At 51.3% G+C, this 18,137-nt stretch overlaps 2 protein-coding genes across 3 annotated transcripts; one reads left to right on the top strand and one right to left on the bottom strand.

Moving 5' to 3' along the window:
- The first annotated feature begins 2,079 nt into the window (after window positions 1-2,079).
- Window positions 2,080-13,866, top strand: CUEDC2 (CUE domain containing 2). 2 transcript variants are annotated; one of them, XM_083865979.1, is made up of 10 exons: window positions 2,080-2,107; window positions 2,543-2,665; window positions 5,795-5,886; window positions 6,725-6,868; window positions 7,207-7,268; window positions 8,686-8,819; window positions 9,631-9,801; window positions 10,138-10,199; window positions 11,867-11,927; window positions 12,280-13,866. In XM_083865979.1, exons 3-10 carry the CDS (start codon window positions 5,813-5,815, stop codon window positions 12,424-12,426), a joined length of 855 nt encoding a protein of 284 aa, XP_083722105.1. In that variant the 5' UTR covers window positions 2,080-2,107; window positions 2,543-2,665; window positions 5,795-5,812; the 3' UTR covers window positions 12,427-13,866. The 2 variants fall into 2 exon arrangements, with proteins under 2 accessions (XP_083722105.1, XP_083722104.1); XM_083865978.1 differs by lacking the exon at window positions 2,080-2,107 and having other exon boundaries at window positions 2,289-2,665.
- A 2-nt stretch (window positions 13,867-13,868) lies between these two features.
- Window positions 13,869-16,750, bottom strand: FBXL15 (F-box and leucine rich repeat protein 15). The gene is made up of 4 exons (XM_083865977.1): window positions 16,675-16,750; window positions 15,667-15,917; window positions 14,429-14,931; window positions 13,869-14,060 (listed from the first exon to the last, which is right to left on the bottom strand). Exons 2-4 carry the CDS (start codon window positions 15,847-15,849, stop codon window positions 13,871-13,873), a joined length of 876 nt encoding a protein of 291 aa, XP_083722103.1. The 5' UTR covers window positions 15,850-15,917; window positions 16,675-16,750; the 3' UTR covers window positions 13,869-13,870.
- Window positions 16,751-18,137: the final 1,387 nt, after the last annotated feature.

Raw genomic sequence — 18,137 nt, 5'->3', positions numbered from 1 at the left:
AACTTTTTATTTCTAGGGGCTTGTCCTGATTTAGAGTAAATTTGGGAGGAAACTTCCAAATGGGGTCCCTCTAGAAAGCAGATTCAAGCAGGCCCTCCCCCTCACCAGTTCAGGAAAGATTTCCTTGGAGGAAAGTGGAAAAAACTGTTTATTTAACAAGCAAAGTACTTACAAACATGAAAAAAATGCATAATAATAAACAACGGAATCTCTCGTTGCTCTGAAGAGATGGCAAATACAGAGACAGTTCTTTTTGTGAGGTGTAGCTCAGGTCACTCAGTCTCTTATCATTCCCTCCTGAGGTGGAAAATGCCACATCCCAGCCCCGGTGGCCACGGGCATGAGCTCCCGGTGTTTTTCTGGGTTTTCAGTCCAGAGCAGGGCCCATCAGTTCCAAGAAAAAGAAAAGCCACAGGGAAAGTTCTGGGGAACTTCTCTGCCTCAGCTAGCTTAAAATCAACTAAAAGCAAAGGAGAATTCTCTCCTGCTGTCCGTGCTGCAGACAGCACAGTCCGTGAGAAGGAATGAGAGGGAGCAAGTGCACTTTCTGCAAACAAACTGTGCACTTCTTCTCCCCCCCTTCACTCTCAGAACCACTTTTAAAGGTACAAAACTTATTTTTGGGCTAAACAGATGAATGGGGATACAATTCAGAATGATAAAGTCACCCCAGGGCAAAGCTTTACATGTGCTACTTCATTTTCTTAAAAAATTCCCCTTCCATTTCACTGTGATGAAGCCTATCCCAGAAGCAGCTGCATTCTCGGCGTGTTCTTTATACAATGGGTCACACGATTAGAAACAACAGGCTTGGTAGAGGATTTCAAACTGTGTACCAAACTAAGGCAAAAACACAGATGGAAGGAAAGATAATGCAGCATAGTTGAATACTTCTGGCTAATGTATGGATAAGTGCAGCTAAAAACAGTCAAAAGCAGATGAAATGAAAGGCACTGGATACTCCTACAATGACGTACATTCATACAGTGTCAGTGGAGGAATGAATGCACATTTCAAGAAAGGTAAACAATGGAAACATACTTTGCTCTTAGTAACACTGGAGTGAGTGCGACGTTCCCTATCCAGTTGGCATTACTATGGCTTTTTTCCCACTTTTGGGGGGTTTCGTTTGTTTGTTTGTTTGGGGGTTTTTGTTACTGGTGGTTTTGTTTGTTTGTTTTGTATTGCCAAAGGCAGAATTGGGCTCATTCGCTTGGTATTTAGTAACTCATGACTGAAGAGCATGAGTCGGGGAACAACTATGCCTTGCTGCTTCAGGATTTTTCAGAAGAAGCACCTGGCATAACACAGTTCTCCAAAAGCGCTCCAGGAAGGACATTGTCAGACCAGGCAAAGCAGCGACCCGCTCACCTGACTGGGGATGGGCGAGTGCGGCCAGTGAGCAGAGAAACCTGCGCTCCTGTCCCCATCCCTCTCCGCTCCTGTCCTCATCCCACTCCTGTCCTGTCCCCCCATCCCGCTCCGCTCCTTCCCAGGTTGGCTCGCAGTCATATGTTGGACTCCGTGATATCAGAGGTCTTTTCCAACCCAACTGATTCTGTGATTCTCGAACAGCCACAGCCTGCCCTAGGCACAGCAATCCCCCAAACTGGCGGGATGAACGATTATAGGGCAGCTCGTGGGGCCGGGGTGCGGCGGGGCGGCTCTTTAGGCCGGAGACCGCAGGCGGGCCGCAGCTTGTGCAGAGCTTTGGTTGACCGACGGGCCGGGCAACCCAAACCCTTGAAAGCGTGCTGCTTTAGCAGGGAACACGTCTCTCGCTCTTTAGCAGGGAGGAGAGCTCCAGGGAGCCTTTCCCGGGGTGACTCCGCCAGGAGCCGCCCCCGACCCTCCTGAGGCGCCGCCGCCCCGCCCCGCGCCTGCCCGGCCCGCTGCCCACACCAAAGATGGCGGCGCGGGCACGGCAGCGCGCAGCCGCACTGCCCTCCCTTACCCTTCCCTTCCCCTGCCCTGCCGGGCCGCGCGCGCCTCGGCGGCTGGCGGCGGCGGCGGGCGCGGCCACGTGACGCGTTGGCGCGCGCGCCGCGCGGGCCCGGCGCGGTTGGCGGGAGGGCGGACGGCGCGGCGGGAGCGCGCGGGCGATCAGGTGACCGCTGACCCCCCCGGCGACGGCGCGCGCCCGTTACCACCCCGCCCGCGGGGACACGGGACACTGCGGGACACGGGATACGGGACACTGCGGGATACGGGACACTGCGGGATACGGGATGCGGGACGCGGGATACAGGACACGGGATACGGGACACGCGATACGGGATTTGGGCCATGGGACACAGCGCCGGGAGTGCGGCTCTCCTCCGGAGTCCGCAGCGCGGCGGGCGGGACACGGGCCGGGGCCCGGGCAGGGTAACGCGCAGCCTCGGCACAAAATACATTTTAACATTTTATTCCAAAGAATAAAGCTGTACTCTCTGTGTTAGGGGGAATAGTCACAAGCGACACAAAGCGTAAAGACACTAGTGTACAGACTGATCCTCTTGTGCTGCTGCTTCAGCTAATTCATCTTTCCTTTCCCATAAAGGGCTTCCCTCATTCACGGCTCGGGCCTGGCGGTCATAGGATGGGCTGTGACTCCTCTGCAGGCACTGAAGGGACTCCATAAACACTGGCCGTGAGACCTCACCCAGGGGACACGTCTGCTCGGGTAAGGGCCCTGGGCCAGCACAGCATCCTAGTGCAGCTTTCCAGGGTGGACCCAGAGGGGAAGGCAGAGTCTGGACACTGGCATTACTGTTTTCTATCACTGCAGTTTACTGGGACTAAGCTATAAACAAGTGCTATATTAATTTTAGAGTGTTAAGCAGTTAATTGTGGTAATACACACAGTGACCTCAGCCTGCTTTCCCACAGCTACCACACTGGGAAAACCCTTTCAGGCATACGGGACAAGAAAATCTTGTCTTTATCAAGAAGAACAAAAAACAGAAAACTGGAATTGTCTGTAAAGTATCATTTAGCCTGGAAAGTTTTGTTTTAAGCCAGAAAAGTGTGAGTTAAGTAGTTCAGTGGAATATAGCCACAGCTCGTTCTCTGTCCTGCACATATGTCTTTTGAGAGTCTTTTGAGAAGTTTCCTCTGAGGCTGTATGGCACTGAGAGGATCTTTTTATCCTGGAGAAATGCACTTCCCCAAGCACAGACACACCAAGCAGCATAAGACATGCTCTGTGCTTTTTCAAAAAAAAAAAAAAAAAAAAATTCAGATAGCTCAGTGAACCATCCCTGTCCCATTACTCACTCACATAAAAATAATCACTGACACTTGAGCTAAATGAACCTTCTCAGATCAGATTTACCTAAACTTGCTCTAACCTGTTCTGAGAAACATCCAAGGATGTAACACTGAACTCCTTCCGCTGGCAGAAACCTCTACTCATCAGAAGGCAACTGTGTGATCCCATAAAAGTTGATATACACCCAAATGGCAGTTCCTTAGTTCAGAAATGTTCTTCTAAATTGCTCAAGTCTAACTTGTTAGTAGAAAGTCCAAGGCTTACAGTCATTCCCATTCCATCACACTGGCCATTTGAGAATGATTACTGAAGTTGGAGCTGAAAGAGCCTTCCAAAACAATCTAGCTGTATTCAAACAGTTCAGATTCTCACTTTTTTTTTTTTTTTTTTTTCCTGAGGAAGACAGATTCATACTTACTTAAGTAGCTATCTCATACACCACAAGAGGATGTGGGATATTTTAGAGGGATGTTATTTCTACATTTGTTTTACAAAAAAAACTCCACCAAACCAACAAAATAAATTTGACATTAACATGTTGGGAAGGAGAATACAGGGGGATGGAGATTGCTGAGATTGCTAGGTTCTCAACACTGACAATAGGGTTGGAAACCCTGTTGAGATGCTGGCCAAAGTATCTTAATACAGAAAATTCATAATTTTCACATTCACAATTTGAGAACTAATACCACTTGTCTTTGCCTGAGGTGAGGAAATACATATACCATGTGATGTTATGTGGTTCAAATAAGCACTCCTGGTATTTCAAACTAAGCCTGTCTTAATGAGATGACATACAGTGCTCCACTGCTCACTCTTTGATTTAAAAAACTCCAGTGTTTAAAGACTGGAGTTTGTCAGAAAAGTGACAGGGATTTCCAGGAGCTGAAGGTCTCATGTTCTGACAGTGCAAAACTGTAAGGCTGTAGCTGTGACACAGCAATAGGAGTATCATTTCATTATATGCTTTTAAAAATAGATTCTGTGCAACATGTTACACAGAACCCACATTGCAACAACAAGAAATGCAGAAGGACTTTCACAGATATATTTGAATCAGTGAAAACTAGTCAAGTGATCTTAAAACCCACATTGCAATTATGACTGGAAGTTTAGAAGTATGGTGACATCTTTTCAGGAAAACTGAGCTCTCAGGAGAGTGATTTCTCCTGCCTTTGTGTTGTAAATCATTTTGTGTATTGTAAATCACTCCCACACAATACTGAGCACATAGGATAAGCTCTCCTAGTGAATCTCCCACTTTAACTATTGCAGGTCATCACTAGAAGAAGTGTAGCATTTCAAGGTATGATGCATAAGGTGTTTTGATGTTGCGAGTTACGTAATTCTAAACTTGGCTGAGTGTCATGGGGTCATTTTGTTTATATCCTGCTAACTCTGGAAGACTCATCTAGGGAAATACCAAACCTTTCTGATTCCCATGGGACACAAGAATTGTCTGTGAGCAAGCTATATGACTGTTCCCTGAATTCTGTGTCAAACAGGCCTGGTCAGGTCTCAATGTGGTTGAAATGAGAGAGCTGCACTGATGGGAGCATGATGACCCCTGGAACCTCTCTGGTCAATGACCAGATCAGTTTCTCTGAATGCAAGGTTGGTTTCCTTCATGGGAAGAACTTGGTGCTTACACCAGGAATTTGTCCACCCAGCAGCTCTGTAGACCCCAATGGGAAGGAATAGTTAGGAAACAGCTTTTTTTCCACCCTGTTCAGTCCAAGCTCAGTACTGATAGCCAAAGCAGGGCTGTGGGTAACCCCATTCTGCCACTGCTTCTGTAGGAGCTCTGTGATTCTTAGAACTCCCCTGAGTTTTGGGTTATCAAGTGCCCCTTGTTGCAGCTGCATCAAACTGTAGAATGGCTCATTTACCGAGCACAACAACGGGCTCCTGTTTGGGCAGGATTCCACTGGCAGTCCATGCCTGACCTGCAGACCTTTGATATTTTGGCTGGCAGACTCCTTGTCTGTGCCCTGCTTGGTATTTCCCTGTAAAATACGCTCTAGGATGTCCTTTCTTTAGGAGACATTACCCTTCCTCCCACTCATTCCTGAGAGTCCAAGCATCACTGCATATGCTCTTAGCTGGAAGGTCCACCCCTTTCTGCACTTGCATGTCCTCCCACTCCAGTTGAGTCCACTCCCTGTTTCTTCCTCACTAGACAGCACAATCTTCCAGCTCAGAAAGTGTCCCTGGGTCCTGCAGCTGGACACATCTGCATTTCCAGCTTTGCTTCACAGAGGAGACTTTTTAAATGTACGGTACAGCTGCATACTGACAGCATCAACACAGTCAGGAGGGGCCCAAGATACTGGGCTCCTTTTTTCAGTGGATCCTCATACCGCAGCTTTTTATGGATATGTTTGCCCACTGTTAACCTGGAGATGACAAGACGTTGGAGGAGTTTTTGAATTGTTCTCATGGGAAGAACACACTTACCTATACCATACCTGCATTTTGACCTTTTTTTTTTTGATTTTATTAAAATTACACAGAGTTTTCTTTTTCCTTCTTTTTTTTAAGAAAAAGGTTTAGAGAGACATGGAGCTTGAAAGAATCATTCAAGACACACTGACACGCTTCATCCAGTCCCACATTCCTGCAGCAGATCTCAGGTATGTTGGGATGGGCAGTTCCAGCCTAATTGTTCCAGCTTGAACTCTGCATTGTCACTCTGTGCATTATACTGAATTCTGTAGTTTTCCTGTAATTTGTGTTGCTCTCCTTTAAGTCAGATCCAGGATGTAAGTAATTGGCACAGGCTCTGATGGGAATGCTGGAACAACTATAGTGTAGCATTGCAATCTAGCAATGTCATTTCTTTGATGGCCAAGATGATTAATTTCCTGTCCAGTAATACCCATTAGGATATGGGATTTCCTTCATTCCACAGCGTGCCCAAACAGCTTTCTGAGCAGGATAATCTATGTCAGGCTTCTCCCTATTTTGAATTCTGCTTGCATGCAGAGATAACAGCCACCTTGAGGCTGGAACACAGCAGCTAGTTTGCAGCTGGTGGCAGCAGTGACACAAGCAAGGAGAGCAGCAAGCAGAGAACTCTGTATCCCATAGAAAGTGTAACTTAACAGAATATAATGACCTCACCTGGAACACCAGTCGATATAGAACAGCCAAGGTCTTGAGCATTTGGAATATTTTGGTTAGCTCAGCTGAAGCACCCACAGGAGCACAGCCTCTGGAACTTATGCTGGTGCTTTCATTCAGTGCTGCCCAGGAACCAGGACCACATTGACTATTTATCTGTTAATGCTTCCCTCTTAACCACTGACCACCTGCTACTTGGCCTTATGAGTGGTATCTCCTCATACCATACAGTCACATAGGTCCTTCTGCTGCTGTATTAGAAAGACACAAGGTTAGGCAGAATGGGGATGGAGAGAAAGGAAAAAATGGGCCTGTTGACCCTGCTGCCTGTGTTCTCTTTGTCTCCAGTGGGATGGATGATGTTTTCTTCTCTTATATCACGGGTGTCCTGGAAGAGCTGGGCTCACCAGAGTCCTCTGAAGAGACTTTTGACATGGACACCTTTGTGGAAATGATGGAGGCATATATCCCTGGTTTTGCAGAAATCCACAGGTATGTGATTGTTACTGGTTTGTATGTGCATCCCATGCACTGGGCGCCTGGCCCCAAGCCCCTCAGTACTACAAATTCTTTTGCTGAGTTATTGAAAATGTACTAGTCAAAAATGTATTAGTACTAAACCCGAGCCATCATGATAAGTCACTTTGCCTGAATATACAGATGCTGATCCTAATATAATTTGCAAGTAGGTCCTTGGCCATCTGAAATACCAGTTGATTTTACTGGGCTTCCCATCCAGCATTGTCTTTCTATAACATGGGAGCCATGTAGGTAGGACAGGCTAATGCTTTTATTCCTCATGCTAATTATATAGCTTCTGTCTCTTGCAGTGGGGATGTTTGTGAAATGATGTTCTCCCTCTCAGAAAGGCTTGGTGAAGCTCGCAACAAAGGTGAGTTACGCAAACAACTTCAGCACAGGAAGATCTGTACATGTTTTTAGTCTTAATATTTGGAGTTGAACGTCACAGAATAAAAACAAACTTCTTTGCCACAGTTAGGAACTCATAAGGTAGCCTGAATTGATTGACAGGTTTGGGGTTTTTTTCCCAATGTTCAGTCAGGTTTTTGGCATCAACATATGGGAGGTCAGAGTCATATGGAATACTGTCCAAGACATACTGGAGTGAAAAACACTTGATCAATTCTCCAAATACCTCTATTGAGATCAGAGCCAGAGTTCTAAGAAAGAAAGTTCAGGGCTGCTTGTTGAAATTCTGCTGCAGCTAAATTCTGAAAGCAAGGATTTCTGCCTGCCTCTGACAGCCACCTGCCTAAGTGGCACTGCTGCTGGGCAGCCTTTATCAGGTGCATCATCAAATAGAGTATCCAGCTGAATACATATGTCACATCTAACTTTGAGTATTCTCAAAGCTTACCTCCTGTTCATCTGTGAACCCTGGTACAGATGCAAAATCCAGTGATGTGCTCTGACCTGCACTATGCAGGACTGCAGAAGACTACACTGTGACCGTGGCCCTTTTTAACCTCAGCATTCACAGACCAGCTGGATTGCTGTATCAATTAACTCCATGGGTACTTTCCACTAAAGAACAGACAGGTTGCAGTGCCTGAATATCAAACCTTCCAGGACATAACCAGTCTGAGTTTTGCTGGTCTAGCAACATCACTGCTGTCTTGCTAGAAGGCTACACAATGTAGAATAGACAGTCCTTTTATCTTACTTGCTGCTTTCTTGAACTTGACAAAATCTACTGCACTGCTCTGCTCCCCTGCATCCTACCCTTTGAGGCTTCTGATGTACCCAGAGTGTGGAAGGAAAGCACTATCCCAGTCTTAGGCCAGAACAAAAGTAAAATAGTTCTTTCCTACAGAAAAAGAGCCTGTAAAAACAGAGATGCATCGGAGTAACCTGATCAGAGGATGTGCTGGCTTGCATGCAGCCTGGGGACTACCACAGTGTATTCCCAAGTTTAAAATCAAAACTACACCTTCATTCAAAGATAGGGCAAATACCAGGGAATTCTTAGAAATGTAAGTGTCCACAACCATAGCAGTAGCAGACTGAAAATTGAAAAGTAGGATTGAATTTGCAAGCAGCCCATGCCCTGGAAATGCAGAACTCAGGCACTCCAGCATGTGCTAGCACTGGCTTCCTGTAGATCAGTGGGAGCACAGCTGCAGCTATCCCCACTGAGGGCAGGACAAACAGTAGTGCTTCCAAATCTTGTCACTTACGAAAAGATTTGCTTTGGCACACAGTACACTAGCGATCTAATGCCAACAGAAAGCACAGAGCTCTAGCCTTAGTGGGACTGTTCCTCAGGAGATATCACTGTGTTCTTTAAGAAAAACTTGGCCAAAAGGCTGTGGAAAGCAGGAGTGAAGCACCCTCTGAAGACCTCACCAAGGGCCAGGAGCCTGGAGCTGGAGCCTGCACCGGGGAAAGACTGTGCACTCTAACAGATGGAGCCAGGGCCCAGGTATGAGTACCCCATAGAGCCGCAGGAACACTGGGAACACTGCACTAGGACATCGGAACCACCTGAGGGCATTTTCCAGCTCTGGAAGGAACCACAGCATAGGCTGTGACACAGCATCACTTGTGGTCATGGTCTTCTCCATTGTATGGCCTGAGCAAGACTGTCAGAAAATTATGTGCTGACAGACTGTGAGCCAGTGCTCTGGCTCATCCTTTTCAGTGGCTGGAATGGGTTAGGGTTAGAGAGAGAGAGCCCATCCCAATGCCTTCAGAGATCCCACAGCAGCTACAGATGCTGCAGCACCTTCCACATCAACCCCACCTTCCTCCCCCATACCCTGCTTGCTGTTTCTCCAGTACTGATCTATTCCTGCTCTGCAGTGCAATCATTCTGTGTCCACAGCATTCTAGCAAATGCTGCTATGGTGATTCCTTCTCATGTAGCATCAGTTAGTGTTTAGCAGTCTCTTTCCTTTCTAATCAAAGTACATATAACTTCACAAGGTGGGCAGGAGTCAGGCATTCACACCACAGGGTCCAGAAAGATCACTCCTAAGCACGGCCACACAGATAGGTCAGGTTACAGGAACCCTGCTTTAAAGTAAGTTGAAATACAGAGGGAGGAGGTTAAAGGAGTAAGGAGTTGGTCTATCCACAGATACAGTCCCCTGTTAGCTTCAGGTGTCAGATTTAGTAATGATGGTAAGGAGGGCAAGCTGAATTTCCTGACCATGAAAAACCAGAGGCCCTTTACAGTAGGGCACCTCACCTCACTGCATCCCCAACTTACCTCTGTTTCTTGCTCCAACTAGGAAGGTGCTGACTTGAAGGATGGGGTAGAGCTGCTACTGGAGATGTTCCCGGCCTGTACTGTGAGCCAGGCAGAGAAGGCTCTTGCCATGGCCTTGGGGAACTTGGAAGAGGCAGTGCAGTTAATTGTGGAGGAGAAGGTGGAAATGGGCCCAGGAGGTGCGAGTGTGAAGGTACTGTACTCTGACCGGGGTGGCAGTGGGCCAAGGAGCAGGGCAGAGCTCAGGAACATGCAGGTGCCACAGCTGTCTGCTACAAGCAGAACTTTTGACTGCAGAAACTTTATGCACTATAAGCCAGGAGGATCATGCAGAGCAACAGCTCCTCACCCTCCTCTGGCTCTCTTAGTATAATGCCCACAACAAAGCCAGAACCCCAGTGGAGCTGTGGCTGGCATCCCTTTCCCCCAGGGGCTGGAGTACTCCACCAGCAGCTGGGTTCACTGAGCTAGCAGGTAAGCTGTATGCTCTGTTATTGGGCTATTCACACACCAGCTTGTCTCCTCCCAGGAACTGGCACGGCCCCGCAGAACACCCAACCACGACGAACTAAAACAGGTCATCCTACAAAAGTAAGTAACCAGCAGCAAAGAACCCCTTGTTTTGTTCCAAATAAATGAAAAGGTAGCAGTTTGGGGAACAGTGTGATCTATAAAGAACTAGGGGTGGGTATTAGCTGAACACATCTAAGCATAAATACAACCATTAGCTGTGAAGAAGAAGGAAAAATTAAAAACCAACCAACAACACACGCACAAAAACCAACAACAATCAACCCACAAAACCTGAACAACAGAACAGGTTTGGTTTCTTTTAGAGCTCTGGCACAGAAACAGATTACCTGTACCAGCTGGGTCACAGCACTGGCTGCGTGCAAGGTTTCAGCCTCCTACAGATACAGTGTAAGTCACCTCTGCTGTTAGTCGATGTCCTGGTTAAAGGTCCAAGGCACAAACATCATGCTGCAGCTCAGGTAACAAACACATGGTGACCTGTAGAACTACAGTAATTCATTCATACCTCCATTCTTGGAGACAGTCCAAACAAGGTTAAAGATACCTTCAAGAGACTGCCTGTACAACAGCACTGGGAGGATTAAATCTCAATTGCTGAAGGTGTGAATTCAATGCACTTAAAGAAACCTCTCTGAAGTACTCCTGTGGACTTCTTGGGAATGAAAGTAGCTTTATATTAGTCTGCCTATATTAATTTCTAAAAGCATTTAATTCTGAATGAGAGAACCCACAGTGTGGTTTCATCGATCTGCTTTAAGATCTCATATTTCATGAGTATCCTCATGCAGGCATGCAGCTTCCACACATCTATTCAGGCACAGCTTTTCCACTTTACATTCTCCTCAGGGACAGGATAAACAGTTGATGGGCTAGGAAAGATAAAGTAAGGCAGAACAGCATCCAGGCAGAAGTAGTAATCCCTGTCCTTGCCCATCTCCTGTCCAGAGACTTCAGAGTAACAGGCAAGGGAACAAAAAAGCACCAGCTTGTTATATTTCTGAGAACTTCACTTTAATGACATTTTGGCAACATCCTGTACTTTAAGCATCACTCAAGCACAGGTACAGAAAGCAGATCGCCATAGCTGAAGATACACAAGAGCAAGTATACTAACTACTGAGGGAGAAGTCATGGTCACCTGTGCTAAACCAGCACCAAAATCTCAGAGTAACAACTCAGCAGTACAGCAAGCAAATGCTTGGACCCTGATGTTTCAGTTTATGTAGCAAATGAGGTGATGCTTTTATCAAGTTGCTTCCAGCACAGACCTGTTTCACAGTCAAGTAGTAGGAGGAGTGTGAAAGGAACACCATAATTCAGGGCAAAAGCAGCAGATTGGTCCTGTAATCTCACCTATGTCTCATCTGGCTGCCATCGCTTGGACTGAGAAGGAACAAAGCTGCCCCGATGGCAGAGCACACCAGACCTCAGTACCTCTCTCAGTTCTGCAGTGACTATCAGCATTCTCAACCACCTCAGTTTTCAATACCCTTCACATACAGCTAAGAATGGTACTCCAGGAGAATCCTGCCAGATTCTCACCAGAAGGATGACATACTTCTTGCCCATTTCATCCAGAGAGGAACATCAAGTTCTCCTAGCTGCAATCTAGGCAAGTAGATACATTGCACAGCCACAAACAGCCAGGGGAGAAGGGACATAGCCTATGAGTAGCCCCAGACAATGTATGGTACAGTGTCCACTAAATGCTTCTTGTGTTTCAGATACATGATGGTGGATAGTGCAGATGATCAGAAAACACATCGGCCAGCTCCACCCAAAGAGGTAAGCAGGCCCAGCTCTAGAGGAGTTTGAATGTCCCAAGGTTGGAAGAAAAAAAAAAAAAAAAAAAAAAAAAAAAAAAAAAAAAAAAAACACACAACCACAGGCTGCAAGTCCAAAAAAAAAAACAGGGCAGGCCAAAGGCAGGTCCGTTCATAGAACCTGTCAGTCAAAGAGGGAAGATTAGCTCAGCTAAGGTGCTCCCTCCCATCAGAGAGCACCCTTCCCAGTTATGGCCAAGATTCCCAACACAGACAATGGTAAAGCAGCCCACCCACCCACTACAGCTTGCCCCCTCCCTTTATCTAACAGTGTGGCTGTCCATCCACTTGGTGTTACTATCTTTCCTCTCCAGGCTCCCAAGAAGTTGATCCGCTATATTGATAACCAGGTGGTGAGCACAAAAGGAGAGAGGTACAAAGACATCAAGAAGCCTGAGAGTGAGGAGATGAAGAGAACCTACATCAGCCTAAAACCAGCCAGGAAGTACAAGTTCCACTGACAGCCAGGTCCTGCTGCTCTTCAGCCTTTCACCTCACTGCTAGGCATGGCAGGATGGATGTGTGGTGCTAGGAATGAGGCAAATCCACCTGCCACTAACTTGGACTAACCTGGAATCCAGGACACTGCTTTCAGCTTCCTCAGCTAACCTGTCTGAGGAGACTTCACTCCTTGTGTAGCTATGCCTCTGCCCCCAGGAGGACACCACAGTGGCTCTCCAGGACCTAGGCATTCTCTGCTATTCCTTGCATGGGACATTTTTAGATCTGAGATGTGGCATGTGCTTTTGCAGCAACCTTTTTAACAAGTCTTTGTGCACCGTTGCTTTGAGTGCCAGTATTAATAAAGATGATGTGAGTTGGTGTGTAGTTAAGTGAGAGCATGCACATGCTTTACAATACTGCCTCCAGTCCTTCTGAGGGCCAAAGACAGGAGCAGGGTCATCCTCTCTTCCTCTAATTACTCTCTTCATCATGTTCTCAAGATGCAGCTGCTGTTTGATTAACTGCCTAGAGGATAAAAGGGCTTAGGCTCAACTCCAGAACTAGGCTCTCCCTGCCAACACAATCTGCAGCTCTCTCCATAAACTCCAGCTGATGGCAGAGTCAGTGCTCCTGCCATTTCTCACCACTGTTGAGAGCCAAGCTCCAGCCACACAACAGGGAGCAAAATACAGTAGCAGGCCTGGGCACTACTAAAATGTTAAGTCAAATGCTGAAAGAAACAAATGACAATGACCAACTGCTTTCAGTGACAGCACAGCTAGGTTTGGCATTTTTTCTGTCGGTCAAACTGCCATTAGGAGGATGTTCCCCTGAAAACAACTCCCACCTTGCTGCAGCCTAAACCAGCACATTTGTCTGGGCAGACACACTGCCTGCACTTGGGCCACGCTAGTCCTTTGGTGCCAGGCTAGCCAGTGGCTGTGGGCTGGAGCTAGGCTCACTACCCTCCTCCCAGAGCCCAGAGGGGCCTGCCCTCTCCCAAGAGGAGGGTGGTAGCTATTCCTTCTGCTCCAGCTGGTCTGGTTTGTTCCACTGCTCTGCTGGCATGCCCTGCACACCCACCCCAGGGGACAGTCTCCATGAAACACTCCCCTGCTTTCTGGACAGCTGCCGCTTAAAGATTTAAAATATAACAAATAGTAAACCCTATCTATTAGCTGGCCTGACCAAGGCCTGTTCAGCACCATGGTGTTCCTGCAAATCACTCGCTCTTTCCACGCCACTGCAGAGGGAGCTACTTTCCCCAGAGGCACCAATGAAGTCCACTTATGAACACTCAGTGGCTGCTAAACAGCCCCAGAGGAAAGAGTGAGCTCCACTCAAGCCAGCCTCACCAACGGGACTGACCTCTCCCTCTGCACGTCTCCACAGCAGCCAGTTCCGGCATCCTTCTGGGATCCCAGCATTGTGTCAGTCCCCCCCTCCCCAGCAGCAGCAGTTCTAGATCTGAAGGTTGATGAAAGGGGCGAAGCCAACCACATCCTGCAGCAGAACGAGAGCCCTCTGCAGCGGAGGCTCCACATCCAGCTCCACCCCACGGCTTCGGAGGACGCTCAAGCTGGACTCCGCCACGTTGTGGCAATGCTTGACCTTCAGCGAGCGCAGTTTGGGACAGTACTCAGCCAGGACCCTGCCAAGAAAGACAGCACATGCAAGTTGCAAGTCAGGACTCCTAACTGCACTTATGCTCTTCTCCACTCCCAGCAGCCCAGCGCTTGTGACTGTGCCACACATGCACTATCTGGGGACAGCACCATGGTGGTATGAGATAAAGTCAAGGGACATCTGGATCCCAGACCTACCCTCCATGATAAGCTGGGAAATTTGTTGTCAATAGCACACAGTGCCACCCCTGAAGGGCCTGCTAGTGGCATCTCTCCCAGACTAAGCTCTCGTTGCTTTCAGCGTGACAAAATTTGACTTTCCTCTCTGGTTCTCCTCCTCTCCCCATCCCAGATCCCAGCCATCCACACCCCGGCTCCCCACATTGCTCAGTACCTGATGGAGTCGTTCTTGACTCGCAGACACCCTGTGAGGTCCAAGTGCTCCAGCTCTGGGCAGCACTTGGCAGTCTCCTCGACTGCCACATCGCCCACGTTGGCATTGACAGCCAGTGACAGAGACTTGAGCCTGCCACACTTCTGCACCAGGTAGCAGATGGCCTCGTCCTTCAGCTGACGACAGGCCGTCAGGTCCACAGCCTCCAGCGCCTTGCAGTGGTCGGCCAGGCTGCGCAGGGACAGGCTGTCCACCCACTCGCAGTGAGCCAGGGAGAGCTGGCGCAGGTTGGGGCAGCTCAGGGAGATGGCCACCAGCGCGTGGCGGCTGAGCTGGGCGCAGCCCTTCAGCTGGATCTGGTGCAGGTGGTGGTTCTGCCCAATGACCGGGAGCAGTTCCCGGTCCGTCAGCCAGTCGGAGCAGTTCTGGAGGGCCAGCTGCTGCAGAACTTCGTTGTCCTTCAACAGGTTAACAAAAGCGGCTCGAGGGATGGCAGGTCCGATCTGCGTGGGGAACCCAGGAAGAATGAGGCATCTCCCCAGGGTTTCAGATAAGCCTGGTCCTCACCAAATACTCTCTTCCCTCCTCTCTTCTTCTGTGACGATAGTGACCAAAGCCATCCTCTGTCCTCATCCCAGGGCAAATCCTACCATCAGACACTGCTCACCTCATGCCAAGGCTACTGCCACAAGCTAAATGATAGTCTGATTTCTCCATCTCACATCATCACTCCTGCATTTATATACTCACGATGAGGTCCACACCTCTGTTCTCAAAAAATCTCTGTGCTAAACCACTCTGTGTCCTCACAGAATAGCAGCTAATCAAATCTTTCCCAGTCCCAGGCAGTGGCTCCCAGGAATAGCAGGAACCTTCCCGGAAGACCAAGCACAGAGTTATCTGCCATCAGGTCCAACCTACTGCACAACCTTAGTGAGGATATCCCATTCCAAAACTTGTTTCTGCCAGCCAGTGCCCCATAATGGCCTGGGTGGTGCTTCCAGGCTTACTCCTCCCAAGGCCTCTTACTCAAGACACTGGCATTGCTGGGCCCTGAATCACTGCCTCTCCTCCCTAAGCCCATCTGTCCAGTTTGACACCTGAACCATTAACCCAAGCTCCTGAGCAGAAACTACCTTCCTTGCCAAGGGTTTCTTCTCCTCACATAGATACTCCTCTGTCAGTCCCAGAGCAGTAGGATATCTGTGTCCCCCCCCAGCCTCAGAGCCATCCAATACCTGGCTTGAGTCAAAGCAGCGCATGTTGGCCAGGTACAGCTGGATGAGAGACTGGAATGACTTGCTGACCCTCTGCAGGCTCAGGAGCTGCTCCAGTGGCAGATGACAGAGGATATGTGGAACCAAGATGTCTTCCCAGGGCAGGTCCAGGAGGCATCCCCTGGTCGGGGTCACACTCATCATCAGACACCAGAGAGCCAGGCTACTGCAGGAGCCAGGCCAGATCAGCTCACACCTACTGCCGGGTGCCTCTAGGAGGAACAGCCAGAGAGACACAAACTCAGTGGCGTTTTCTACAATCGGCCCACAGAGAACAGCCCCTTGGCTAGGCACATCAGCAGGGCACATGCCTGCCGCCTGCATCACCACCTCCCCAGCCTGGGACGTTCACTGCTCAGGCATCCGAGTCTGCCTGCCCGCAGTGCCCTCCAGGAGAGCTGGGGTGGGGCTTTCCATCAGCTGCTGAAGGAGGCCCTGTCCCTCAGCAAAGCAGCGAGAAGCTGCTGCAGCGTTACCGCACCAGACACACAGGAGCTCTGCCCAGCATTCATGTCCGAGCATCGCTCTACCTGCCAGCCAGTCCCAGCGTCCAGTGCTGGGCCACTCGGGCACCCTGCAAGGGGGAGAGACCAGGGCCTTGCTCCTTCCCGCAGGGAGAAACAAGGGCCCGGGTTCTCCCCAGGGAACCTCTCTCCGAGGAGTGGGCGCTCAGCACCTCTGCCAAGATGAGGCCTCCGGCCGCGAAGGGAAGGGGCAGAGCGGTCCCGGCAGCCCGGAGCCCCCCAGAGCCCACGCCTGGGAGGGTCCTCACCCGAGGCCCTTCCTGCCCCACCGCCCTAAGGGGCCTCGCTCGGCCCCAGAGCCGCCCCCGAGCTGCCCCACCGCCGCAGCGGGCGGCCACGAAAGCGGCGCCGGGACCAGAACACGGCCCCGCAGCGCGCCGTGGCGAGGCGGCAGGACAGCCCAAGGCAGCCTAGCCCAGGACAGCCCTGTCCCGGCCCCCGGTACCTGCGGCCCCGCCGGGGCTCCCCCGGCCGCTCCATCCGGCGCCGCGCCCGCCCTGGACACCGGCGGCTGCCCGTGACGTCACGGCGGCGGGCGGAAGTGCGCGCGCCCCCGACCCCGCCCCTGGCCCCGCCCCCCGGGCGCGGCCCCGCGGCGGAGCGCGCTCCCGGCACCGGGCCAGGGGAGTGCCGGGCACAGCTCCCACTGCAGCCACTCCCGCAGGCTGCTCCCAGCGGCGCCGGCCCCGGTGCCCCAGCCCACGGGGCGGACCCGCTCCCCCGGGCACAGCGCCCGTCCCAGTTCCTCAGTTACCGCAGACTGGCAGTGCACGCCAGCTCCCCACGGCCCCAGTTCCCCGGTGCCTGCAGCCCCGCAGCTATCCCGGCTCCCCAGTGCACGCCGCTTGTCCCAGTTCCTCAGTTACCCCGTTTCCCCAGCGCACACGAGATCCCAGCGCACACCAGCTGCTCCAGTTCCCCACGGGCCTGGTTCCCAGGCGCACACCGGTTGCTCAGCCCCGCAGCTACCCAGGTTCCCTAAGCGCACATCGGCTGCAGCCGTTCCCCACCCCCGGTTCCCGGGGCACACCGGCTGCCCCATCCCCGGTTCCTGGGCTCACACCGGCTGCCCCATCCCCCGGTTCCCCGGGGCACACCGGCTGTCCCTATCCCCCGGTTCCTGGGCTCACACCGGCTGCCCCATCCCCGGTTCCCCGGGGCACACCGGCTGCCCCATCCCCCGGTTCCCCGAGGCACACCGGCTGTCCCCATCCCCGGTTCCCCGCGCCCTCCCCGGTCCCGGCGTGCTGGCGGTCGCGCATGCGCAGTGCGGCGGCGCTGTCCGTTCAGCACCAGGCGGGGCGGGACCCGCTGCTGCCAGTGAGCGACGGCCCCGCCACCACCCCCATCCCAGACACCTGCCCGGCTCCGCGGCTCTCCCAGCGGGCTGTTGACCGCCCGCAAGAGCGGACAGATCCCCGGGAAAGGCCAGCCCCTGGGGCTCACAATTCTCACAGCATCCCCGACCGCCAGCCACCGGTACCGGGCTGCCCCCGCCCCGGGGCTGCCCCCGGCCCGCCGCTCCCAGCCCGCATCCTCCCACGCCGCCAACCGGCTCCTCCGCCGGTGCCTCACCTGCCTCCGCAGCCCCGGGGACAGGGCGGGGTCCTTGTCCCTGCCCCAGCCCCGCGGAGAAGCGCCCGGGCAGTTGCCATAACGACCCCGTAGAAACGGGCGCTGCTTCTTCCCCCACGCTGTCGGTTTGCGGAGCGGCCACCGGCGGGCACCCGGTCCGGGTCGGTGCGGCACTCGCTCATCACACCTCCCAGCCGGCCCAGGGCGTGTGGCTCCATCTCTGTCTCGGGTCTGAGACCTGCTGACTCGGGCAGCATCAAGCTGCTGATTACTGCGGGCGTAGAAACTATAAAAAAATCCATCTGGCAAAAGAGCAGGGCCCACAGCCAGTAA

This window comes from Zosterops lateralis (assembly GCF_965231275.1).
Source record: "Zosterops lateralis genome assembly, chromosome: 8".
NCBI lineage: Eukaryota > Metazoa > Chordata > Aves > Passeriformes > Zosteropidae > Zosterops > Zosterops lateralis.
The sequence above is the reverse complement of the archived record's forward strand: the minus strand, read 5'-3'. Positions and strand labels throughout refer to the sequence as shown.